This window comes from Manacus candei, unplaced genomic scaffold, assembly GCF_025592945.1.
Source record: "Manacus candei isolate 608988 ecotype Guabito, Panama unplaced genomic scaffold, ASM2559294v1 h1tg000037l, whole genome shotgun sequence".
NCBI lineage: Eukaryota > Metazoa > Chordata > Aves > Passeriformes > Pipridae > Manacus > Manacus candei.
The window spans coordinates 4318986-4346444 of NW_026138085.1; the positions used below are offsets into that span (position 1 = coordinate 4318986).

The 27459-nt window shown below is 40.7% G+C and overlaps 1 protein-coding gene across 4 annotated transcripts in view; it reads right to left on the reverse strand.

Moving 5' to 3' along the window:
* TENM2 (teneurin transmembrane protein 2) overlaps positions 1–27459 on the reverse strand; it is a 1665603-nt gene that overhangs the window by 24643 nt on the left and 1613501 nt on the right. For all 4 annotated transcript variants that reach the window (XM_051794292.1, XM_051794291.1, XM_051794294.1 and 1 more), the window contains 8 exons: positions 17927–18137; positions 13327–13446; positions 11098–11359; positions 10194–10461; positions 8921–9064; positions 7155–7404; positions 4182–4202; positions 83–315 (listed from right to left, as the gene is read on the reverse strand). In XM_051794292.1, the coding sequence (XP_051650252.1) occupies positions 83–315; positions 4182–4202; positions 7155–7404; positions 8921–9064; positions 10194–10461; positions 11098–11359; positions 13327–13446; positions 17927–18137 (1509 nt within the window). The remainder of the gene's footprint in view (positions 1–82; positions 316–4181; positions 4203–7154; positions 7405–8920; positions 9065–10193; positions 10462–11097; positions 11360–13326; positions 13447–17926; positions 18138–27459) is intronic.

The window sequence follows — 27459 nt, forward strand, 5'->3', positions numbered from 1 at the left end:
GTGATTTAATTGCCAGATAATTATTTCCACATCCAGCCCAACCGCACGGAGTTGTTTTCTCCGGCTTCTTTTCCTACTTTACCTCGAGGGCTCATTAGGGTTGCGTCCACTGCCTTCCCTCCATCCCCACATCTGGCTTCATCAAATGGCAGGCACTGCTCTCCCGTCCCTGCCACCACTTCAGAGTTACCCGCGAGGTCTTTTGTGCCTGTCAGGGACTTGACTCTGTATATCCGTCGACTATTGGTGTCCGACACGTAGAGTGAGCCTGAAACAGGGTCCACGGCCAGATAGTATTTATGAGCGGGATTGTTGCTTTAGAGAGAAAGAAAGCATAGAACAGAAACAGCTGAGCAGTCTAGAAACTTCACAGGCTTTCAGAGCTTGGGGGCTCATCAGGCACAGAAAGATCTGGAAAGAAAGTCTGACACCTTCATACAGAGCTGAGGTCTGAGGGACCACCATCTGAGGACCTGACTTGATTAGGGCCTGGTCAGTGTTCAGAGGGGTTGTCATTTTAAATCTCACTCATCCTTCTACACTGAGCCTTGCACAGCAGAGCCCAGTAAGCCAGAGCTGCACAGCAGTCTTGATCTCTTCAGCCCTTTAGATCTGCTCCAGGTCAATTCTCTTCAGCTTATCTGTTCCCCCCCTCCCTGCTACCTTGTTTAACTTCCTTTGGAAGCAGAAGTCATAGGGGTAAAATCGAAGAATCAGCTTCTGAGTCACTTAGATTACGCCACAAGACTTGTGAGGTCTTGTATAAATAGGAGGCAGAGGCATAACAAATTTATTCCTAAAGCAAATTTGTTCTCATTCATTCTTATCAAGAATCTCATTTACGGCAGATGAAGTTGGTTATATAACTAAAACCAGAGACCCCAAGTGTCTGACTTTAACTCCAAACCTTCTGTTATTGGAAAACTGGTCCTCAGTTTGTGATTAGAATGGGCGCTCATATGGAAAGCTACTTCTCTTCTGAAATATATGTTTTTTGACAGCTTGTCACATTTTGGAACTACTTTAGCAAATCATCTGAAAATTGAGGAATGTCAATCTTTGCAATATATATATATACATTCACACACAGAGAACTGCAGTGTAGAAATATTTTCAAAATCTTGCCTGGCTAGTTTAACTCAATTTAGTTGGATTTTAAGCGTGATGTGAATTTTCCAGCCTTTGGAGCCTATGGGTGAGCATAAATAAGGTCAATGGTGGTTTCAAAGCATAGAAGACAAATGGAAGACAGGAAGAAAAAAAAATGGAGGTTACTTACCAGTAACCAGAGAGATTTGCCTCCAAATATCCACACTCCTAGTTTCATGTGGCAAAAGTGCCCATCTCCAAGAGTGAGGATACACAGAGGTAAGTTATGATGGACAAAAGCCATTTCTTGATCAGACTTGCTCAAACTCTAATAAGGCCACTTTCGGCAGATGGATCATCAGCACACAAAGATAACTGTGGTCATGTGGTCACGACCAGGTTTGGAGGAATGAGGAGGCCGCAAAATATCACCTTCTACAGTTATTTTCCTCTATGCCAGTCTTTGACATGCCATGATTTTAGGTCAATGAGAGGTCGTTCTAGAACCACAGAAGGTAGGAAGGAGATGGGTTTGATAGCAATTCAGTAGGCAGAGGCAATACCATCTGCTGAAGTCTAGGAGTGTAGAAATTAGAGATGAAGAAATACAGTAAACAAAAAATACTTGGCAGGTTTATTTCATGCATGGATCTCAAAGTACTTTAAAAAGATGGGTATTGCACCCATTTTACAGAGGAGGAAACTGAGGCACAGAGAGGTTAAGTGGTGTAGACAAAGTTATGCAGGGAGACTAGTGACATGCTTGAGATTAGAGCACAATCTCATTATTCCCCAAGTTCCTCTCCTTAATCTTCAGCAGCAGACTGCACCTCTTCACTAGACCCTTATCACATTCCTCCAAAATAATGCTCAGCCTTCTTTGCCACATAGAAAAAGCATTCTTTGCACTTAGGAGATTCCTCCAGTCTCTCATGTATCTGAGCCATACAAACATCTGCACATTTGCCACTGTTTTGAAATTCTGCTCTCTTCTCCCACCACGCTGTCCTCTGGCACTGAAGAACAATCTCTGCCGTGACACTGGTGTTCCACACTTCATAAATACACCTAAACTTAGCTCAAGGCTGGTGCCTTTTGTGTGGCCCTTCTAAAACAAGGCACACCCCCCACACCTTGACCAGATGGAGGACCTGAGGCAGGCACAGACTGGAGCTGGGCACAGGCTGGAGCTGGGCACAGACACAAGGCAGGGCCCTTGCTGGTCTCAGCAGTGAGAGCTGCTCACACAGTGCCCAGAGGAGCTGAGCTGCTGCTGGACACAGAGCAGCAGCCACCCTGCAGAAATGGAAGGGTCTCTCTTTTTGGACACGATTTTGCCAGCGTGTCTGCCCACCTGCCTCCCTTCTGCCCTCAGCTACCCCCAGGCATGTCCCACTGCTACCAGGATGGGATAAGGGATGAGTTAAAGAGCAATGGCAGAACACGGGCTTATTTCCCTCTATCCTGCAGTCCCTGCCTTTCTCCCTTGGAATCTCCCTCCCTCAGGGCAGCTATGCCAGGGAGTCAGTCCTGAGCTTTGGTTCCTGATCAGGGAGTGGCTCACTGGAGGTGCAGACCTCCTGCACACCCTTTCCCTCCTTCCTGAGCCCTGTAAGGGAACAGACAGTAGAAGATTTTCCATGCAAATTTTTGAGGGACTTTGGCAGAAAACAACTGCTGGAAGGTGACATGCACTCACTGTGTCCCCAAATGATTGATGAGACTATGGCCTCAAACAGGGATGTGTTTTATAACTGAGCAGTCAATATGTCTCAAACTGGCACATGAGCAATTAAAGACCTCTGCCTCTCTTTTTCCCATGCCACTATAATCTTTAATTTGAATTATAGGAGGCCAAAGACTGTACCTTGTTTTAAAAGATTTTCCATGGCATTCAGCATTTCTCAGAGGCCTCTGCCAATAATGTCTCTGCCTCCAGCCCTCCTGAGTGAATACAGTGGTTACCAGCACCTGCAGCCTCACTCTGCTCTGAGAGGGAGCCTGTGCCTGGCAGCAAGTGCCAGCAGGACCAGCTTATCCTCCCTGTTCTTCTCATAGGTGCATCAAATTCACAACAGTGCAACAACAGCTATTCTTTAAATCTAACCAAAAAGAGAAGCTGCCCAGAGCAAATCTCTAAGCACCTGAAAAAGGAACTAAGCTTCGTTGAAGCAAACGAGGAACCTCCAGCACCACCAATAATCATTAGCAAATTGTGAATTAATTCATCCAGATAAGGATATTTAGTGCTGTTACACTTGCTATACCAAAACACACTGTTAAGGGGAAATAATACTATTTAGCCCAGACCATCTATTGCATCAACTTGTGCTACATAAATGGAAAGTATGGTTTTAAAAGGGTGATGCACAGGACACCATGGAATAGTTTACAACAGCTCTTCTTGTTCTTGCCCTTGATTTTCTCCAGGATGAACTTCCTCCCTGTCCCACGTGTGGCATAGAAGGAGGTTTCCTAAGCTGCTGCCATCCAGAATACCTAGTGCTGAGGTGAGACGATGAAAAATTGCTTCTCCTAATGTCCAGAAAGGTTATGCCTCCCTCCTGAATCTTACAATGACTGCACCTAGTGGTTGCATACAGCCAGCCCCACAGGTTGACTAACTATTAAATGTGTTTGACAAATGAAATATAAACTAAATTATGGCAAAGGACAGCAGGTTCAGAAAATCATTAATGACCGGAAAATGAGTTTTTGACCTATAGGCAGCCATTAGTGCTTTTGTGAACCTCTCTGGCATTTGTGAAAATGCTGTTGTAGTTTACCTTGACCATTTAGACCAATTAGAGACAGCAGGGAGAGGTGTTTATCTAGAAGTTAGCTTGGGGTTCATTATCCTTGCATTCTACTAGAAATTCGTAATTACTGTCAGAACTTATTTGGTTGCTTTTTGACTGCATTTCATAATTGCTAATGCTTATCATATTCATAACACACAATTAGCACATAAAAATGTTTCTATATATGGTACATGAAGAACATAACATTACACAAGAAGCACAACACAAAAAGCAAACACAATGAAGCAAACAAACCATATCAAATTATATGGGAAAGAGCTCATGTCTTACCTATGTTTAAACTCTTTATTTCTTTATAGAAAGGGAACAGAAGAAAAAAGAACAAACAGTTAGCTGAAGAATAGATGGTAAAGCAAACATAGTATTTGTTTTATTTTACAAAAGGACACAGGAGAAGATTCTTATCTCTTTTCAGCACTAGCCTTGGCTTAGTTTACAGATGAAGAGAGACTGGGAGGGATAGAGTTCCCTACAGGATACCCCTGCCCCCACCCCCACCCCTCACATACAGGAAACTTTCTGGACCATTGAAAAGAGTTTTCACTTGGAAATATGTGCAGCTTGTGGGCTGGGAGTGAGAGAAACTAGCAGTTTTCTGAATACAGAGCTGGGCAGGGAGAAGCACCAGGCTTAGGATGTTGTCTGGAAGCTGGAGGTAAATTCTTTAGTCCAAATAGTTTTCCAACAGGCTATTTCTAAACAAATTTCTACTATGCAGTTTGTTTTCCTCTCCTTCCAGTCACTAAAATAATTGCTTAAAGCAAGTTTGGATGCTCCTTGGTATCTGTTTAAGTCCACCAAAGCAAATGTCAGGGTGAAAAAAACCCCTTCTAAGTGAGCAGTAAGGTACTGTAAAAGGGGGGATAAACAGCATTAACTGATCCACAGTTTACTGCCCAGACACAAAGCCAAGGGAGGAGTGTCCTCTGCTTCCCAGAAGAAAATTAATACATTCTCCACACCACAGTGTTTCACTGTGTTGATGTAATTTCTATTTAGGAATATCCAGCTGAAGGAAACAAAGAGGTACATGACTCCTGAGCTGCAGCACTCAAGGCACAGCCCCCAGCTTGTAGTACCAGTGTTAAGTGGGACATGCAGCACTTGAGTCAAAATCCCTATTTGCCATTCCAATCAGGCACCTTCATAAAGGACAGTGTGAAGCAAATATGCACACTGGGATATTCTGACTTATGAAGTTACTCAAGATTTATATTGGTTTGTGTGAAACCAAAATTACATCAGTTGTGAAATCTAAATAAAGTGATGTATTTGGTTTGTAATACTTGTGCTACTGCAACATTATCTACTTGATATAAGCTGAAGACTCTGTTCTTGTTCATACTTAAATGGCTCAAATCTTCAGACTCTTACTTGGGTAACTCATGCAGATTTTAAGATGAGCAATGAATCACAATTACTGCTATAGATAATGTTTGCTGGAATGGATCTTAATTCCCTTTAGAGGAACAGGGGGCAAAAGACATCATAATGTAATATAAAACCTGTAAATCCTAAAAATCTGTCAAGTCCTTTGCAGCTGTCCAACAGCACTCACAATACAGTAGCTTCACTGTTCCTTGCTAACAGTTCTAACAGAAGCTAAAGAAACTATGCTGTGGAAAACAGACTTTCATAAAGGAGAAAGTGGACAACAGCAGATTAAGAAGTCCATCTTCCATTTCTTTACCCATGTTCCTTCCCATTTTCCCTCTCACACGATGAAAACTGAAGTTCCCTCTCAATCTCTCTGGCACAGAAAGAAAGCAAAGTACTCAGACTGATACTGTTGTAAACTTTGAGGCAACATTTTCAAACTCCAGGTGTGCTACAAAGCTTTGTCACTGGCTGATATTAGGAAGTGAGGTGCAGACAGATTCCTTATATTGAATATCCTAACCTGAAAATGTTTTTCTTCACCTATAAAGCTGTAGTCCTATTTACTAGAAAGCTAAATAGAACTGAAAAAATTAGAAAAAAACCCCACCAATTAGCATATTCTATATAATGCAGAGTTTTAGTGCATATTGATATAAATATTTATAGCAGGTCACACGTCCATGCCAGCTACCTTCTGTGGCTTACACTGAGCTGCTAGCAGAAAGCACTGCATGATCCATGACTTTAAAAAAAAAAATATAATGAGGCAGCCTGATGGTGTATGAGGTAGGTGTCAGAGAGTGATTTCAGAGTAGAATTGGCCTGAATCAGATCTCTTTTCTCTTATATAGAATCAGAATTCACAATAGTGACATCAACAGAATGACATGAATGAAAGAGAGGTGTAAAATAGAGCTAGGCCTCCTATTCCTTAACAGTCCAATCGTTTTGTGCTTTTTCCCACTAATTAAAAACTAAAAGTACAGTGGAAGGAGAGGAATTGGTGATTGGTTATATCATTAGGAAAAGACTAGTGACCTAAATTCACTCTATGTGCTTTTGCAGCTATATCCAATTTCCAGGAGCACTAATGCTACTGCCTCAGGGGGCTCCAGAAGGGTCAGCACACAGCCAGTGCACAGTATTTTCCTTTATTTTTCTGCAAATCTTCAATAGTGCTGTAAGTATAAGGTCCAGTTACATGAGTTAGGGTATGAAGCAATAGCTCTTGCCTCTCCTAGAAGAATGAAAAAAGGAGATGGAACAGAAATGGGTGAAGTGGTACACTCTACACTCATGCCTTCCCTATTAAGTGACCAAATCTTTAGCTTGGAAGGGGGCACGGGACAGTGGGACAGAGTTACAATCTCAAAAAGAGTTGTGATGATGCAAAATGGCTCTGTATGTCAACCTGAACTGCACTTGTCAACCTACAGGAACAGACAAGAATGGGAAAGTGGCTCTCAAAACCACAGACAGGAAAACCTTCTCTCTAACCTCGTGAGACTGTTACACCTCCACTTATCACTGTGGCTCAGGATCTAAGGGCAGTCAGGTCTGTAGTTTTCAAACAAAACTAAAAAATATATAGCACCAAAGGGAGATTGTATCAATGATCACTAATGAGACAGAAGGGGATGGTTTGTATTTTTTATACAAGTTAATTTGTACTTTTATTTTCTTCTCTGTAGTCACTGCTCTGATAAGCTACAGGCTTTTGAACTATGCATTTCTGTGCCCCATTTCTCCACTGGAATTTAAATAGGTTGAAAGTGACAATGTTTTTCAAAATTATAAAAAGTAATGGTAAAGGCTGATTTGAGCACAGGCTCCAGAAGTGAAGCACTAAGGTTGACACCTTACCTCAGCTCCAATATGCTAGTGACGTTCCTGGAGGGGAAGATACGCCGGATATAGTTAAAATCTCCAACAAAGAGACTTCCATCAATACCCACTGCCAGTGCTACAGGGGCCAAAAGCTTATTTCCTTCTGCCAGACCATTGCAGCTTGGACAGGATATGCTTCTCCGGCGCCCATTCCCCATAATGCTGGTTATCACAGCCGGCTGCTGAGTTAGGAACTGGTTTTCTCCGTTGCCTTTGTGCAATATACCTAATGACAAAGAGCAGAAGAAGTGGTTATTACCACCATTCATTGCAAGGGACTTCAGGCTGTTCTCTTTCCAACAGCTGCTCTTAAGGACTGTGCACTGAAAAGACTCCAGCATTTGGGTTTTCGGTCGAACAAGGAGAGCAAAAGGGCTTTGCAGTAGTGAAAATAAAGGTGTAATGAGATTCAGTGTTGAAAAGCACACACATACACACCCACAGACCCAAACCTAGAACACCTTTGGCGTTCATTATGAAAGAAAACACTGCCACACAGCTCTGGCCTGGTACTGTGGTTTAGACTGTGATAATAACTGGGAAACAAGAAGGCAAACAGTGGTGAACACATGTTCCTTATTTGTGTGCCTGGATCCTCTCATCCCAGTTTCCTATATCATGTTTTGTCTGGAATTTTGTGCCAACCTCACTGTTCTCTTTCCGCCTCTCAGTCTTTCATACTTCTTTTTAATGGAAAATGAAAAATGAGAAACGGAGGCACCAGAGAAGATGATAACACAGCAAATGAAAAGATAGGAGAAAGATGAAACTCCCAGAAGGGCTACTAAGGATCAGTGATAAAAGGCAACAGGGAAGCTAGTGGTACAGATCTTTATGAGGCTTCAAGGAAATACCTTCAAGATAGGATTTATTTTCAAAATATTTGTTAAAAGAGCAGACCCCTGCTCCAAGAAGAGAGTGGATTCTCTGACAGAGTGATCATTTTCAGTGTCATAAAAAACTGTGGACATCTGGCTGGAAAGTTTCAGCCTCATGTTGTTTGAGAAATGCAGCTGCATGATCCTGATGTAACTGGTGACAACAGTGTCATGTACTACCCAAATATCTGTTTCAACAGTGTTGGATCCACTGCCCAGCACTGGAAGTGTGTTCAAATCTTGCCTGTTCTGAAGGCTACTTTAGATTTATTGAGCAAAAATATCCTTTGCTATTTGTTAACGCAGGGATCAGCAGGAAGGCTGTAAACAACACTTTGTAGGGATCAAATAAAATATGTGCTGAGCATTCAGCTCCCAAAGAGTAAAATATGGAGATCAGAAACATTCAGCTTAGGATATGGAAGGACAAAGAGAAGTGAGGAAAATACAGACAGGTGACAAATGAGAAAGACAAATGAAACCCAGTATCTAGTCACAGACTCACACTTCTTGTAAGCCCCATCTCAGAGGGAAAAAATGTCAAGCAAAAGGAACCAGTAATGGGTGTAGTTCATAAAAAAAAAAAAAGAAGGAAGACAAAAAGATATTACAGTGGAATAAATGAACAACAGAATACAAGACAGAGATTTGGATTCAGAAAGTCATGTTGTGCAGAACAGTCAAAAATTTGTTGCAAAACAATTTCTGACAGCTGAAACGTGTTCCAGACCTTACTGAGCTAAAGATGAAACAAAAAGAGTGGAGAAACTGCATTTTTTGAAAGTGTAAATATAATGCAAGTAAAAAGTGTTTGCAGACAAAACTCCATATAGGACAGACAACACATGGAATTAACTAACTCACCACTCTTGACATTAAGCACATGGTGTTTATCCAGGGACCATCCTCCTAAGTTTGAAGGATCTAGTTCAAATCCTTGCAGCAGTGCTGTCCTCTTCTCCCATAGAATGAGACTGGGGCAAGTCTCATATTCAAAACCCACAGACACTGAAATAAAAGAAAATCTAATATACTTCCTGAACAAACATTGAATTAAATGTCTAGAGCGTATTCCCAATAATCAGCATTCCAGTTTCCCTCGAGAAGATGGAGTGATTATATTAATCCCTTTTATTCTACAATATTATATTCAGATTTTTGACTAGACACAAATTTGAAACTTCATTCACATGTACTCTGCAGGGATCTGATCACTTCTATCTTAACAGCTCACATTGGGAAGTGACTGGTTTGGTGGGAGGAGAGTGAGAAATACAATTTTTAAAATATAACAAAATTATTCTATCAGATAACAGGACAAGATTAAATTCTTTATTTGCCAGATGTTCATGGCATTTATTTAGTGTATTCATTTTACATACCATATACCAAACAGCAGTGAAAACTTTGTGTGCACTTAAACACAAGTGCACTGTAAGCATTACTCAGGAAAGCATTATCCCATGCAATAATGTAAGAAAGAAAAGCTATAGCAAAGAAGAATTTAGGAAAACATAGAAAATAATTAACATTTTAAAAATAAGCTGTTGTTTCTACACTGGCACAGCTCTGATGCTCATCTTTAGCACTGTTGTATAAAAATTATTCTGATACTCAATGAAAACTGAAAAATATTATGATGATCACTCTTTTTCCCACCCACTAAAACCAAACAAACTAAAAATAGCTACAGAACTACAAGACTGAACAGCACTAGAAGAACAGCATTTTCATTTCAAATGTGTTATACCACAAGAGACTACAATAATGGCATGTGTGAAAACCCAAGTGCACTGCAGACTGCCAGCCATGGGGATCATTTGTTAACAGAATAAAACCAGAAACATAATGATGGACTAGGTTTCACCTAAGTTCCTGTGTCCAGTTTTTCCTGTTTCCTGGTCTAAACCTTCTAAGTCAGGTACCAATCAGGAAACAAAAGCATGTTAATGGAGTTTAGACACTCTGAATATGATCTTTAATGTGTAAAAGGACAGTAACACAATGATAAACTGTGTCAGGGAGACAAGAACTGTTCAGTCTATACTTCCTCCTCCACAAGAAATCTCTGCAGTTTTCTTGCTTAGAATTACAGGTGTCACTTGGAACGTTTTGGAGCTTGTATGTGCTGACTTACCTACAGCATCTGACAACCCATACACCTTCTGACCATATGCATCTGTTTTGTCCCAGATAAATGTATATGCCAAGTTGGGAGATGCCTGAAATGATTTTTGAAACAAATGCCCTTCAACTGCTACCATCAAATGAACTTTGATGAGATTCAGAGGCACAAGTGTCTGAGTCATGATGATCTTCAGCAAGGATTTGTATCCAGCAGTACGGGAACTCAGGTAGCTGAGCTTTATACTAGAGCCAGGGATCTCAATTTCTTCATGAAGAACCTGAACATGAAAAAGATCAAGCATTTCACATTAGTGATTTTTATTTATTTATTTTTTTTAATATCACCTTGCATATTCTTATGAACTTATGACTTTCTGCTACTGGGAATGGCTATCCTAAAACCAGTGCAGTGACACAGTTCAGCTGACATTTCTGACAAATAATTATTGGGTAGACATTCTTTTTAAGTACAAGTATTTTTACTGCATGTTATATGCAAGGGAAACATGAGAAACACAGTCACAGGAACCCACAACTTCCACTAACAGCATAAAGACTAACCAAATACAGTGAAACAAGTGTCAGGAGAGTTTTCCTTTGTCCTAAGTAACAAACAAGGAAACAGCATGTGGTTAGCACCACATGCCAAGCCTTTGCAAAATTCTCTCGAACAACCTAAGCTGTCAACTGAAACACAGAGATATACTTGATATATTGTATCATAATGGGACAGCGCAAGGTAGTCAAAGATAAATGTGTCCGGGTGACACAAGCCTGGGATATCTCCTGCAGCCCTCACTAGAAAACCTGGTACCTGTCACAACAAATGCAGCTCTACAGAGGCATTTGCTGCAGCAATTGCAGGGACATAGTGACTCTGATTTCTCTATCCTTTTCACTCCTACTGTTCTTACCTGGGTTTCTGGCACGATGGGATTCCGGCTGGGAGCATCACTGAAGAAAGTTGAGAGTGGTGATGAAATGATGACTGGGTCAGGACGGACAAACCCACTCAGATCACAGCTGGGAATGGAGTTCTCCTCTGTCTTCATCACAAGTGTGTCCATGGCATAGAAGCTATTCCATGGCAGCCACACTGTCCTCTCCTGACTCATAAACGGGGCCCGCTCAAAGTGCAAGGTCAGGGAAGCTCCACCGTTTGCAACCAAGTCAAACCTAGAAAAACGTGGCCTTTAGAAGTGACAAGACTGAATAATTCCAGTAATAGCATTCCTGGTTAATGACACAGAGGTATACCTGTAGCCATGGGTTCATGCCTGGTTTTGGCTGGGATGGGGTTAATTTTCTTCCTAAGAGCTGCCATAGTGCTGAGTTTTGGACGCAGGGTGACAATAATGTTGGTAACACAGGGGTGTTTTTGTTATTGCTGAGCAGTGCTCTCACAGAGTCAGAGACTTTCCTCCTCCTCACCCCACTCCACCCCACCAGAGGGCAGAATGTGGGTGCACAAGGAGTTGGGAGGGGACACAGCTGGGACAGCTGACCCCAAAAGACCCAAGGGATATCCCAGGCCATATGGTGCCATGCTCAGTATATAAACTAGGGGAGAAGCTGCTCCAGATCTGGTTGGGCATTTCTTTCTCTTTTTGTTATTTTCCTTTCCATTACAATTTACTATAATATTTATTTTATTTCAGTTATTAAACTGTTTTTATCTCAACCCACGAGTTTTCTTACTTTTACCCTTCTGATTCTCTCCCCGTCCCACCGGAGGTGGGGAGAGGGAGAGGACCTTGATTATGCTTTAAATGTCATGCTCCAAATGATCAATAATGGGATGTGAACCTCTGGCAACTAAACAGCTGAAAAACAGCCAAGACAAGCAATGATTGGAAGTCACCTGGACAAACCTCATCCTGATATAAAATCTGCATTAAATAATTTAAAAAATGCCCAACAGACAAACCACCACATTTATTATTACAAGCCACCTTTATGTAGAATAAGCAGAGAAGCCAAGTTCATTCTGAGCTGGACAATGAATTATCCCTTTCCTGAAAGACCCTGTCCATCAAGCACAGAATGGGACAGGTGGTAGTAACAGAATAGTAATGAGAAGTGTTCTACAAATAAGAATTCCTGTCCCCAGGATAACTGATCTGTCATTTTTCAGACATATTAGGTGTTTACTCCCAACCTCCCACACAATCACAGCAGTTATGTGGAGCTGCACAGGCATTTGAAATCTGGCCTCAGTGAGTAAAATGCTTCCAGGTTGTTCTGAAAACAGAAGCAGGTATCAGTTGTTCCACGTAAATGCTGGCAACGTAACAAACTACTCAAGGACTTCAACAATTTATTCAGATTTAAATATAGTTCAGCTCACCATTTACTGCAGTATTAAACCACTGAAATCAACATTATACTCTTATTATAACAGATTAATATTCTGGGAAATGTGGCACTTGAATACTCCCTATAGTTCAGTTGACTCATATTAATTATTTCAATTCAATTGTTTGTATGCATGATCAAGACAAAATGGCAAATGTTTACAATGGCTGTGTCAGATACACTGCTTTAGGTACCACAGCCAGTAAACCAGATAAACCATGACACATTGACTTTTGTTTATCTGAATCTGTGTGCATTTCAAATAAGCTGATACAAGGGGGAAAAAACACTTTTTGCACAGCAGGAAATTGTCTAAATATATTCAATTAGAATCTTTTGATTACATTCTACCCTGAAGAAACTCAAAAGAGAGTGGATCTTCAAAAGGAAAGAGAGGCAGAAGGGAACTTTTAACAAAATATACTATTCCATAATGATACTTTTCTTTTTCCTAGAAGTGTTAGCCTGCATTGCATTTTAAAATAAAATATTTCTGGTCTCAGCTGGATATTGCTGCAGTCCACAAATGTTTTCATAGATACAGAGCAATTTTCTGAAAGGAGCCTGCCTGCTAACACGTCATTACCAGAAGCCAGCCTGTTCGTATTTACATGCAGTTAGTATTCAAAATGCCACGTGAAAAATTACTTTTGTGTTTACTTAATAGCTCTTTGCCCTGGGAGGAAGGCAATGCCTGATACCACATGGTTGCATCAGATCACACCATCTGTTAAATCAGCAAAGACACCACATATGAAAGAGGGGCTCAATGAAGCAGGGACACTCACGTGCCATCCTGACGAGTGATGGTGTAGCCGTACTTTGGATACTTGACAAACGACACGTTGACCCCAACTAGAGGAGTTCCATCTGTAGTCACCACTTGGCCTCTTATGAGAGACACAAGACTGAAAAAAGAAGGAGAATTAAAGGTATTAATTGCAAAAGGGAAGCTATGTTGTTTATAAACGGAGCAGTGGAACACTTGTGCCTCATTTACTCTAAATCCAATTTTCTCCAGAGATTTTTTCGAATATTGAAGAACCACAATATTGCCCAGGTCCCTCTATACACCTAAATCAAGACACTGTTCATCTGTGCAGTGAGATGTGTATACAGAATGGGAGTTAGTGCTTTCCTTGGCTAACAAGGCTTTGCCTCATTGTTTAATGAGGCTTTGCAGAGTAGAAATCTCCCTCAGAGTCAGTCAGGCCAGAGCTGTGACCCTGCGGTCCCACTAAAGCTTAAAAGCCTCCCTGTGTACAATAACGTGCCTGTGGGTACCTAATACACCTAAAAAATATGGTGCAATGCCATATCTTTTTTTTTACACAACCAGTTCTCCAAGTCAGGGTTCACATTCCCTCATCTTAGGGAATGACTGGTGTTCCTGCACCGCATTCGGTCCTGATTTGGAACCCTGCTTTGCACTTTGCCAGCAGGAGGAAGGATTTGGTTTTAAGGCCAGCTTTATGCACAGGCAAAACAAAGAGTTTTCTCAGCCAGCAGGATAAGCAGCTTTGCTCAACCTAAGGGAGATGAACTATTCCTCCAAGAGGCAGAGTCAGTTTTTTCTCTTTGGAGGGTGCTTGTTAAGTGCCCAGTGGGCAGAGAGTGCTGCTGCTCCCAGCTGGAGAGGAGTCTCCAGCCCTGGCTCCTTTCCCTTCCTCCTTCCCTGTACCCTGAGAGAAGCAGATCGGTGGGGGTGGAAGCTGCTTGGTAAGAGGGAGATGGAAAAGGAAAAGCTCCTTGTAGATGGCTTCCATTTCTACACTGGAAACGTGAAAACAGGACAAGTTAACCCAGGAAACAGGGAGAGAGTTAAATCCTCTTAACCCATAACCTCAGGGATCACAACCCCACATTTTCCTAATGTATTTTACTGGCTATTTAAAAACTACTTCCTTGTATTTTTAATTCCAAACAGGTGTAATATTTTCTTTGATATTACATAAAAGAAACTAATTAATGAAAATTAATCATTTCTGTTATTTTTCTTTTAGAACTTTCAACTGCTTCTTGACCCTTCAGGTCAAATTTTAATTTGCAAAATAACACTTCATATCAGAGTATGGAATTTAATAGAAATTGATACTTGCTAAGAAAATCTACTTAGGAACATACTGGACAAAGATAATTGCCTTGGCATTATTCATTTTGCTTCAATTATGTTATGTCATAAACACGGAGAAATAGTTGCAGGAAAAAGGTCACTCGAGCTTCTCTAAGGAAACTGTGCTGAAAGTAGATTTAGAAAGAAATCATCATATGGCAGAAGAGAATGAATAATGTCCATGACTTAATTGTTTTCTACCTTAAATTTTAATATTTCAGGAAATAATGTGAATAAAATATTTTGGTCAATAATCTTCCTTTTCATTTCTAAAATGCTAAAATCAAGCACACAATGGATCTTAAAATAAGCTAAAATGTAGTCAAAATCTGGATTTATAAGAAGCAATATTTTGACTAATAGTCACACATAGGACAACCTTTCTTTGCTAATCTTTTAAAAGTGTAACTTACAAATTAAGGTGATACATGAAGCGCTTTTCCCTTTTTTTTAAAACAAGGAATTTAAATGTGTAAAAACACCTAGCTTTTTTTTTTTTCTAAAAACTTCATCTTATTTCTGCACAGAAATGATTAATGAGACTTAAATATTTTTGCAATCAATAAATTTTGTTATTTATTGCTTTAGCAGGGTAGGAAATAACTTCTTTTTCTTATACTAAGACTGGAAAAAATTAATAACCACTATTTTGTCCCACTTTTTCATGTCTCTCAATGGAATGAGAGCAAACAGAGCCAGTACCTTTCATGGGAGCTACTTCTTGGGACTATGGCAGCTTCAGTATATGCAAAACTTGGGAGTCTAACCCTGTGGCACTTTTTAAAAGTCAAAACCCTTAGTTTTAAAACTTACATTTTGACACTATACATTAATTTGCCTAAAATTGGTACCAAAAATAACAGCTGAGCTGCAGAACTATCAAAAGCACCTTCACAACTTAGAGGCTAAGGCCAATTTTAACGTCATTAATATGCCATTTGCACAGTTATGCTAAAATCTGCAGAGTACTTCAGATGAATAAAACAGAAGTAAGACTCCTGCCACCAGGAACCCTGGAAAACATATTTAAAAAAAAAAAATCCATAATTTCAGATGAGATTTTTTTCAAAGGAGCCTCAGGATTGAAGTGCCAGCTCCTGCTTAGCCTAGAGCTCTAATTCATAGAACATAGAATGGTTTGGGTTTGAAGGGACCTTAAATTTTGTTCCATTACCCCCTGCCATGGGCAGGGACACCTTCCACTAGCCCAGGTTGCTCCAAGCACTGTCCAACCTGCCCTTGAACACTCCCAGGATGGGGCAGCCACAGCTTCTCTGGGCAACCTGTGCCAGGGCCTCCCCACCCTCACAGGCAAGATTTTCTTCCTAATATCCCATCTAAACCTACTCTCTGTCAGTTTGAAGCCATTCCCCTTTGTCCTGCCACTCCAGGCCCTCGTAAATAGTCTCTGTCCATGTTTCTTGCAGGCTCCCTTCAGGCCCTGGAAGGCCACAATTTGGTCACCCCAAAGCTTCTCTTCTCCAGGCTGAACGATCCCAACTCTCCCAGCCTTTCCTCACAGCAGAGCTGCTCCATCCTCTGATAATCTTGATGCCTCCTCTGGATCCAGCACTTGTTAAACACCATAAGATTCCCAAGGGCCACCATTTGAGCTTGTCCAGGTCCCTCTGGATGACATTCTGTCCTTCAGGTGTGTCACTGCACCCCTTAGGCTGTCAACAGCTTAATTCCTAGGCTGTTTGGAAGACTGCAACTCATTTCCATACTTAAACAGTTTGACTATTTCTACTACAAATTCTGATATTTCTTGGATGGGGCAAGAACATCTGCACAGCACTACAGCCATCTAGAAATGTGGCATGATAATCGCCCCCTTCTGTAAAACACTCGAAGATCTCAGAATGAAGTGTTGGATCATGTTAATAACACAGCTAAACATCATCAGATGGTGGTGGAATACAGACACAGGGAATACACTAATTTTCATTCCACACAGCTTAAGGAGGCAATGGCTCGAGCTGGGTCAGCATCCAGTAGATAACAGGAAACTTCTGGCTTCTCTTTACCTGAGGAAACATTGCTGGTGGTAACTCATATAGACCAGCATTGTACCAACCAGCCTGTGGACTATTTACTTCTTATACTATAGCCTGTATTCCTTTTTGAACAAATTATTCAGCCTCATGAATTAGCAAGCTTCTCCCTTGTTTTCCTTTTCACACAACACCATGGGAAATTGCAAGAATTCCCCTGTCTTAATTTTACGGAGCTGATAAAAAAGATCACAACAAATTTCGGTGAAAACAGAACAATTTTTTTTCTTTTTTTTTTTTTCCCCAAACAACTCCATGTGTGTATGCATGGAGTATTTTATAGAATAGCATAAAAACTATACTATACAGAGTAGGATCCAGCAGGGTTTTCCTGATGGAATATGGAAATGATTGTGCTGTTTGAGCAGCACAGGAATGAATACAGTGGAGACCTGCCTGGTGTATCCAGAAACACTATGATCCTCTTTTTACAGACAAATATTTAGGGACCTGCTCTACATCACCCATTAAGCCTGTAATGGGATCCTGACTGGGAAAACAGTTTTCTGTAATGAAGTCCAATCTTCTGGGCGTTATCTCAAATGATGTTCTTTCTTAAGCTTTAACTTTGGTGATATGAACATAATTAACATATTCATCAATTTCTTAGCATCTTTCCATGGAGACCTATTTAAATAATATTGATAATACCAATCTTCTTTTAAGCATACAATGGCATCAAATATCAATTAATGATGTGCTGGCTTTTAGATTCATTACAAATATATAATTAACAATCATAGGAAGAACAAGCTTAGAAAAAAAAAACAAGAAGAAAAAGAAAACTTAGATATATTGATGATACAAGTAAAATGGCTTTATATAAGGAATAAATAATAAAACTCCCTAAGTTAATGTACCTTTAAATTTATTTGAAATGTTATTCCACTATTGAAAGTTGTGTAAATGGCACTAAATAAAATGCAATCTCTTTTAACTTGGTCTAGACTGCAGTCTTCATAAAATACAAACCCCAGCAGCTCCTACTCAGTGGAAGGAACCTTCTTCTAGGTGTTGCCAATATGTTAAAATGCTAATAAATGCTAATAAAACTCAGTGTTATAAAATAAAGCCCACATCATCAACTGCAATAGTGTGATCAGTGCAAACATGAAGCACCTGAAAGCAGCATCTCACGTCAAAACATGAATAAAATCGGTGGGGGAAATTCTCCCGTACAACTCAACTGCACAGATCCAGTGTCACACTCCTAGCTGCTACCTGCTGTTGAAGGGATTTTCTCCTGGGATGATGTGAGTGCTGTCCTTCCCCACCAGGAGCTTGATTCGATCATAGAACGACTTCACAGCGGGTGCTCCGGAGTGGCTCTGCTGGATGATGTCCAGGGGGTCCCGCGAGCCCCGGCACAGGAGGCTGTTCTGGCAGGTGGACTGGAGGCAGCAGTCTGGGTCCAGGCAGTCCACCAAGCCATCTGAAAGGTAATAATTCTCATATTCAGCCAGCTGCACGGCGCTGTTGAGCAGTAATATCCGATGGAAAACTGAAGGCACTGGGAAAAACTTCAAGCTTACTATTCATATCATCTCTGTGCCCTAAAACTGGTAATGGAGCCAACAGTGCAACGAGGATGAGGCTTCTGAGCTCACTGCTTGGACACCTACAATTATTTTATCACAGAATCACAGAATGTGCTGACTTGGAAGGGACCCACAAGGGTCATCGAGCCCAACCCTTAGCCCTGCACAGGACAGCCCCAAGAGTCACTGATGTTAGATGAGGATCAATCCCAGAGAAATCTGTTTAGGCCTGGAATTAGGAAGAAGGAAGTGGTAGGAATAAAGGATTTTTTGTTTAGGTTCTTTGCCTGGTAGGGTTTTTTGTTTGTTTCATTTTGTTTGGTTGGGTTTTGTTTTGTTTTTGTTCCCCCTTTTTGTTTGTTTGGTTGGGTTTTTTTTGTTTGTCTTGTGAATTACACTGTTTCATTTGATTTGTTCTGTTTGGGGAGCTGAGAGGAGATGGGGGCGACAGAGTAAGTTATCATTATCTAAGTAAAACAAAAATTAAATTGTAGCCATTTTGGCAATTCACAGGGAAGTGCTGCTGGAACTCCCACCTCCCACAGATGCCTCAGAACTTGTGTGCATGCTTAGACAAGGAAGGATCAGTCAGAGTTAGTGGGTTCAGTCATCATATTACATATCAGGTTGTCCATCAAGAATATTTTTTAAGATATATTTTTAAGAAAAAATAGAATTTCAACATCAGAAATTAAAATGGAGTCAATGGGAAGATCGATCTGTATACTTAGATAAATAACAACTGACTGTTTTTAGCACACAGAGTAACAAGTCTAGCATCATCCTTTCCTTTGATATCAGCATTTAACTGAAATATGTTCTCTCAATGGAGTTCTACTGTAATTTAAAAATTAATAACCATTTATTTTAAAACATTATCATCTCTAACAATTTAGTAACATTTGTTCATCTTCTCTAGCAAGAATCAGGCATTCAATCTGCAATCTATTTATGTCTGTAAACCTTCAGAGTCTCCCCAAGGTGTATTAATCTGATTTTTTCAATACAAATATGGCCTGGGCATACACTGAACACCATACAAAATAGAGATCATTCCAGTAGGGAAGCTGACAAAAGTACCTTACAGTAAGATCATGACTCATGCATTTTCAGGATTTTCAAATGTACAACAGACCAGTAGAGTGATAACTGGAAAAACAACAACAAAACAAAAAAAAACAACCCAAAACTATAAAAAACTTTCTTATTTTACAATTAGCCTTGTATTTCCAACCCACTGTGTGTGCCTAAAATGACTGTTTCTGATTTAAAACCAAAATTGCCCAGGTATGCTGGCAATGTTTCAGTCAGGCCTCCAAAGACATTTAAGTCAGACAAAGTACCTTGTTGTGAGAGCTGTATGTTGCTTTAAGGTCAGCCGCCTATTCACATTAAGAGCTCCATTTATCTTGAGATCCTTTCCAACGTGGCCGTAGGAATTTTCTGTTTTGCTGCAGTCCATTTTCCACCCACTTTATATAATCATTCTAAGGACATCATGAGCTTCAGGGTATAACTCAAGGCACTTTTCCTATTAAGCTCTGAGAACTTTTTCTCAGTATCCTGCATTCCTTTTCAGCTTGTGAGAACCCTACAACCATGAACTTAGAGCTGCCCACTCAGTTTAGTCCACTCAGTTCTTTTACTCAGACGACCACCAGGTTAAAAAAAATCCTATCAACACACCAGAAATAACAGAGGCAAAACACAGGACATAAATTTCACATTTACACGCTGAAGCTGCCTCGTATTTTTGCCGTACCTGTTATTAGAGGTGAGCACAAATTATGCCTGCAACGACCTCATCATGTAGCAGATTATGGGATGCTGTAACCAAACCCTTCTGATGACACCACGAACTTTGAATGGGCATATCAATCTCCCAGCCTCCTGTCAGTCATGAGAATCACATCTTCATGCTCACGAGCCCCCCTGGATATCGCCTGACATTGCAATCTCCAGTAAATTACCCTGCCACTGCCAATCTCACCGTTATCTCACAAACAATCAAGCAGGCAATCAAACTGCTCTGAATTGCCAGTTCAGGACCTGGGAGGCTGGAAACGTCTCCATTCAACACCAGGGAGAAACCTGCCTGTGATGCCTCTCATGTAAGAAGGTTTCAGTGCAGTTATGTGAATTCAGACCCGCACACTTTCAGCTGGCTGCAACAATATTTAAAAAAGACAGGCACAGAGCATAACAAATATACACAATTCTCTTGTTTAGAACATTATTACTTATAATATATGGCTATATTCCCCTGCACTAATTTATTCCCAGATGGCTGGAGTCAGGAGTCAGGATATTTTTACCTCATGAGCTAGTAGATCCAGCTTGTTGCAACAGCAGCACTGAGTTCTGGGTGTGTTCAGCACACCCAGCCAGACCCCAGGCACTGCTGCTTGGTATCAAAGGCTTATACACCACTGTGCTGGTCACATTCACAGCTGCTGCTATTATTGACTTTGCTGCTCTCACATCTCTGACTCTATGCATGAAAGTATCAGTTACTCAGCAAATATCAATTTTTAGTTCACGTTTGCCTAATTTGCTATCCAGACTATTATCACAGAATGACTGAGGTTGGCAAGGACCTCTGGAGGTCATTTGGTTCAATTCCCCTGCTCAAGCAAGGCTACCAGAAACCAACTGCTCAGGTCCATGCTCAGACAACTTTTGAATGTCTGCAAGGTTGGAGACTCCACAAGTTCACTGGGCACCTTCTCCAGTGCTCACTCACTGCACAAAGAAGTGTTTCCCAGCACACATGTGTGCCTGGGATTGTTTCTCCTCATGCGCAGGACCTTGCACTTCATGAGGTTTCTATCAGCCCATTTTTCCAGCCATATTGTACCATTACATATGAAGTAAATAGTTACAAAATCATTTATTTGCATTAGACTCAGTTGATTTAAACAAGGGCTAGAAAAAAATGTACTTTCTGTAAGAGAAACTCTGCCATTAGCATGAATTTTAATTAGAATTCAGTACTTTGTTTTTTAATATATGTTTCAGAGCTTGTCATCTTCCAGATTTCCTCAGGTATGCTGAATTATTTACACAGTTAATTCAATGACAAAACCCTCACCATTCGCCTCCCCAAAATATTGCTGCTTTTCATGGCATACATATCTGAGTTTGAAGTGGGCAGTTAGCAGCTCTCTGAAACTCTGCATGCCCAAGGGAAGAGACTGGAGAGGGAGTTAAGATGGTACTGAACCTCCTCCAACAATTTTAGACTGAAAGAAGTCCTGACTTGGCCTTAACTGAGAAGAAGGAAAGAGGAAATTTTGATCTGATTTAAACTGGCAGCACAGGATTAACTCTCCATTGCTGTTCATGGTTCTGAATTCCCAAATCTTTTCAGAAACCAAGCAAGTGGCATAGTATTCCTCTTGAAGACTTCACTTCTGCTGATGGATACACACATTTCTTGACTTTCCACAGGCTTCTTGGCAGACTTTGCTATACAGCAAAAAGAAAACTTTAAACCATTACATGTAAGCAGACTAACCTCCTTGTGCATGCCATATTTGAGAGGGCTTTATTATTGTGTTCCTCTGGACCATCCTTACAAGGACTAAAAAGCGCTCAGCAGGAATAGTGATATATTTTACTGCTAATGTATTTAGAACCTCTCAGCATCAGTTTTCCTTCACCACTGAATATACTTCTCACCACTTCCAGGCAACTGGATTCCAGAACTGAGCTACACCTTTCTGCAGAAACTTGATGCTTGAGCTATTGGGGTTTTGTTAAACCCCTGTGAGTAAATTAGCTTTAGTTTACACACTTCCTCAAACACTTGCAGGTTGCGCTTCAGGTTCAATTCACGATGCAGGTTAAAATGAGTGAACTATGACTTGACATCCAGCTGCTTGAGAAAATGCTTTCTGTACCCAGCAGGGGACAGTTCTGTTTCCAACCCAAAACTCCTGAGCCCGTGCTCAGCAGAGGGCATCCTTACACTTCACTAGCTGCAGGAGCCGGGGACTTTCACAGCCTAATTCCTGGAAATTTTTCTTTTTCCAATAAACATTTCAGACTGATGATTAAAATGGAGGTGGGGAGGAGTGGGGGGGGAACAGCAGCTACTACGAACCCTGAGGGCAAAAGGGTCTTTGATCACTCTAAGGGCAAATTAGTTAATTTATCATGATCCGATTTTAATTATGTGCAGTATTAATATACCCAAGGTGAAAGAATTAGAGATGCTCTATCAGATTATCAAAAGAGTAGGCCTTCTCTCTGCCAACACAGAAATATTTTAATTGAGCTCTAAAATTGCATGCAGAACTGCTTCCACAGGCTGGCTATGCCACAGCCCAGTGTATCTTATTACCAGGAAGTTTCATCTAATATTTAACCCAAATTTTCACACTTTTCAGGCCTGATCTAATTCCTGTCAGCTATATTGCCATATATCATTCAAAATAATTCCTCAGAAGTTCCTGGTGCTAACAAGAAAGGAAATGCTTCTATTCCTGTTCCAGCCCTGTTTCCTCAAATAGCCAAACTGGAAAGTCTCTCCATTATACCACTGCCTTTTATAGCTAACTGCGAGCACAACAGAGTATTTTTGTAACCAAAGCTGCCTTTCAGGAAAAGCTGGATGATAAATCCCAAATTTTGGTGAAGTAGAACTAACCTGGATTCTGTGTAATGCTGGTTGTGCCTCCAAAAACTCCACAATGAGGGTATAAAGATGGGTATAAAGAGCCACTGCAGCGATTTCCTCGTGCAATATGTCAAAAGAAATAGGAACCTAAAAAGTAATGTACCCCCTCCCATTCCTCAAAATACCACCTGTAATGCCTTAAAGCACCCTGGAATATCAAAGTGGTCAAGCACCAGCCCCACTTCCCTTGTCCATTCAGGATCCCTGTGCTGCCCAGAGCTCTGGCAGCCAGGAAAACCCTCATTCCTGAGCTGGAAGAACCTACTGCAGGTGTAGCTCCAGCTACACCCTGAGAGCTTGGGGGTCTCTCAGCATCCCTGGATAGTGGATTATTGATGCTCCAGCTCCAAACCCCACCTTGTTCAGAGTGAAGCTGACCCAGACAGCTTCAAGACAAGAAGCAATCTTGAAAAAACACATTTATTCAGGCCCAGGGTGCACAGATACCCACACGGACACCAAGGCCTTTTTAAACCATGGAACTTGCAGCCACTGAATTTCTTGCTTTCGCCTCTCCACGGGTTGTAAGAGCACGTTATTGTGGGAACACCTCCCGTGAGGGGCAGAGGCAGGATAAGCTGGCTAATGTGTGCAAAGGCGATTAGAGGTTGACACCAAGTTCTAACAGAATCCCACACAGGCACACTCATTAGCTCTTGTCAAACTTACATAATGTCTAGTTTCGGTACACATTTTATACCCCAGCCCACATGACTCACCCTGGCCCCCACCCCCAGCAGATTTCAACTCCTGATTGCGTTTAATGCTCTAAAACTGACTATTGTGCAGGCTCTGGGAAGGTATTTTCTGCGCCAAGAGTATTCTGGGTATTTATATTGAGAACTTCATAAAATCTTTTGTCTGTGTTGAATTAGAGACCCCCGCTGAGACAGTGCTTGTTGAGGCAAGCTAAATTACATGATTTGCTTTTGTGCTGCGAAATACTTGTATTATCTTAAATGTCACGAGCCTGATGCAGTATCAAGTCAAAGGATTTGTAATTTTCTAAAAGCAATTTTTTTCTAAATGTTTATTGCAGGAAGACACTTCTCTTTTCCTTCTATTTTCCTTCTGTCTAATTTCAGAGATGAGTTTTCTAAGACAACTCAAATAAACAGCCTTTCAATCAGTCAAGTGCACTGTCCTGACAGTGAACTTCTCTAGAAATGTATTTTCCTCGTGAATTGAAGAGATTTCATACTGGAGCAGATCGCTGACTTTCTCTCATTCATTATCTTTAATGTATTGTGCCAAACAGAATTACCACCAACTGTACTTCTTGGTGGGGTTACAGCTATAAAGTAACAAACCGAAGGGCAAAATTTGCCTTCTGAGAGATGCACATCTCTCTTTGGAAAGCCAAGTGGAAAATAAAGTAAAATGTATTTTAAAAAGAATGTCCCACTTTGCATAACAAATAAGAAACTCCTCATTCTATTTAGCTTAGTATTCTATACTGTTGTGGGTTGCTTCCTTTCCTTCCCCTCCCAATTTTAGTCCAGATAATTACATTTTGAGGAGAAATGTGATCTGGGAAGTGATAATAAGCAGTGATTGCATTTAAGCCTTTTTTTTATTTCTTTCTTTTTTTTTTCTTTTTTAACCTGCCTGCACCTGTCCTCTCCATCCTGATCAAATCTGAAACAAACCAATTTAGCAAAATTTTGGTTATTTTCTGTTTTTCTTTCTCTGAGATTACACAACTGCATTGGCAATAAAAAAGTATAAAAATGAGTAATTTTAAAAAATGCAAAAAGTGAAAGAAGAGAGAAAGAAGGAAAAGAAAAGCCTAGAAAGAGCAACCCCAGTGGGCAATATGGGCTCCTGGTACGGCTGCTTCTGCAGAGGCCAGGGTTCTTAAATATCTCTCCCAAATTATCCCAAGATGCTCAGAACAGACCCCTCAAACATAATGGGCATGAGCTGCATCCAATACCTAATGAAAATATTCTTTAGAAAAGATATATGAGTTTTGCTATGCATTACATTGTCTAATGTACCTGGAGGCACTATAAGGTCTAAGGTGAAATCTAGTTAAACACACACAATTTAAGGAGATACTAAAAACATTTTTCAATTTAGGAACAAGCAAATTATGATAAAACAGTTTTTTGCAAAAAGATGGGTATAAAGAGCCACTGCAGAGATTTCCTTATGCAGTATGTCAAAAGAAACAGGAATTTAAAAAGTAGCATATCCTCTCCCATTCCTCAAAATACCATCTGTAATGCCTTAATTTCCTAAAATAAATCCACAGTGAATTAAATGGGTTATATGTGTCTATTGGGGGGATTATATATTGTAAGTACAATTATAGGTCTTAAAATAAAGCTATTTCTAAGCCCTCCAAAAGATGCTTAATAATGATTAGGTTACTGAGGGACTGGTTAAGGAGAGATATTGGCTTTAGAAGTGGCCACAGTGTAATTGTGTAAGCCAAACATGGTTTGGAAAGCAGAAGCACTCTCCAATTTAAAGAGATCTTAGAAGTGAGTCAATGCCACAATCCTCCTCCTTTTCAGCCAGGCTTCGGCCTTAAAGACAAATAAATAAATAAACAGATAAATAAGAGACTTTCAAGTTTTTTCAGCAAAGCACCATAGTAACCATAAACAGGTTTATAGTGAATTATAGAATCACAGAATGGTTTGGGTTGGAAGGGACCTTAAAGACCATCTATTTCCACCTCTCTGCCATGGGCAGGGACACCTTTCACTAGACCAGAATGCTCCAAACCCTGTCCAGCCCAGCCTTGAACACTTCCAGGATGAAGACCTTGTTAAGCCTATATCTTGATTTGACCTGTGATGGTGAGGACAAATGCAGGTCCAGTGCTACCTCAGGTCATGCCCAGCTCCACCTGAACAGCCCTGGGAGGATAAAACAGCTTTGGACACCTCTCCTCTCTCTGCTCTGGAATCACATTTTATTTATGTGAGTAATCCACACTGACATTTCATTTAAAATGAAGATTTTTAAGTCTCAACGAGACAAAGACACATCTGCCCCTTATAGGAATAAACCAACTAAAGAGCATTAAACTAAAACAGAAAGAAAATATTAAGTATAATCTTTCATTTTTCTCTTTTTGAACTACAGTGTGGAGTTTGCATTGTGGCAGATAATAAGACAAAGCAGGACAAATGGGAATCCCTCTGGAGTCAGTGGCAATGCTCTTCCTGACATCCATGAAATGAAGACTTGGCCCAAGGCCTTTGAATCTGATTGTTAGATACAAATTACAATAGGAATGGCTGAACAGGGAGAGAGCTCCAAAATATGTTGGAGTTGCTGCCACATGGGGAAAAATGGAAGATAGAAAATGATAATTCCCTTTCAGTGACATGCTGAAGGAACTGCACTTTACAACATACATAGATGGACAGAAAGGAAGGAGGTTCAGCTGTCCGAAGAAGGACCCCATTTAGGAAAAAAAAAAGTGTTTTTAGCAACCCTACTGCCTTCTGAAAGAACAGCTTGCATCTTCAGTACTACCCCAGAACTACCTGCCGATGTTAACAGAGCAGTGTTGCTAATGGAGCAGCAAATGAGTTCAACATTTTGCTGCAAATAAACTCAGCTGAGTTTCAAATGAAAAGAGTGACTGGAAGGAGAGGCAATTTCTTTAACTTCCAATAATCTTGCATTTTATGTGAAACTTGGGGTTCTGGTAACTATCTGGATCTTTAGCATTGATTCCCATAGTACAGTTTTCAGCTTTGTCTAATGAGAAAACTTAATTTTGTCTGTTCCTTTCTAAACACAGTCACAATAATGTAAAGGTGCAGTTCAAAGCAGAGAGCACACATCCCTTCCAGCCTCTCCATTCCTGCATGCTCCCCTACAAACACACAGGTCACAGGACACATTCCTGGCCAGGTGTGTGGTGATCCAGACACATAAAGAGCAGTACAGCTCAGGCAAAGGCAGAACTGCACTCTGAGATATTAAGCATTAAGTGATTAATGCTATATTTGAGTTTTGTTGTAGCCCTTGTGACAGTTTGACAAACTGATGGTGATGACAATGGCTCTGTCCTCACAGTGCATATTGGAAAGGACCCCACGCTGTCTCAATGAAATCTGAAACTCAAAATATAATCAAGCAAACTGCAACAGCAAAAATCACCAGGGTACGAGAGAGATTGAAGAGCTCTGCAGTGCCACAGCCTGTGGGTAACTCAGCCTGTGCCAGGTACAACACATGGGGTGGCAAAATTCAAGTGTCTTTGGTTTTTCAGATATACCTGTCAAGTGTGTGGAGGAACAGCACCTGAGCTCCCTCATACAAGCACTCTACAGAAACACAGTAAGGATGAGACCACGGGAGAGCAGGAATGACTGCTGAATTAAAGTGCTGAGCTCAGGGTCAAAAGACAAGAGGATTCATTTCTGCCTTTATCATAAAATCCCCATGTGAAAATGTGTGGGTCAAAGGGACTTCTCAGGTTATCTGGACCTTGGAACAAGCATAAATTTTCAATCTATTTACACTCACAAGAAGTGATGAGCTATAACCTCTCTAGTCTCTGGAAA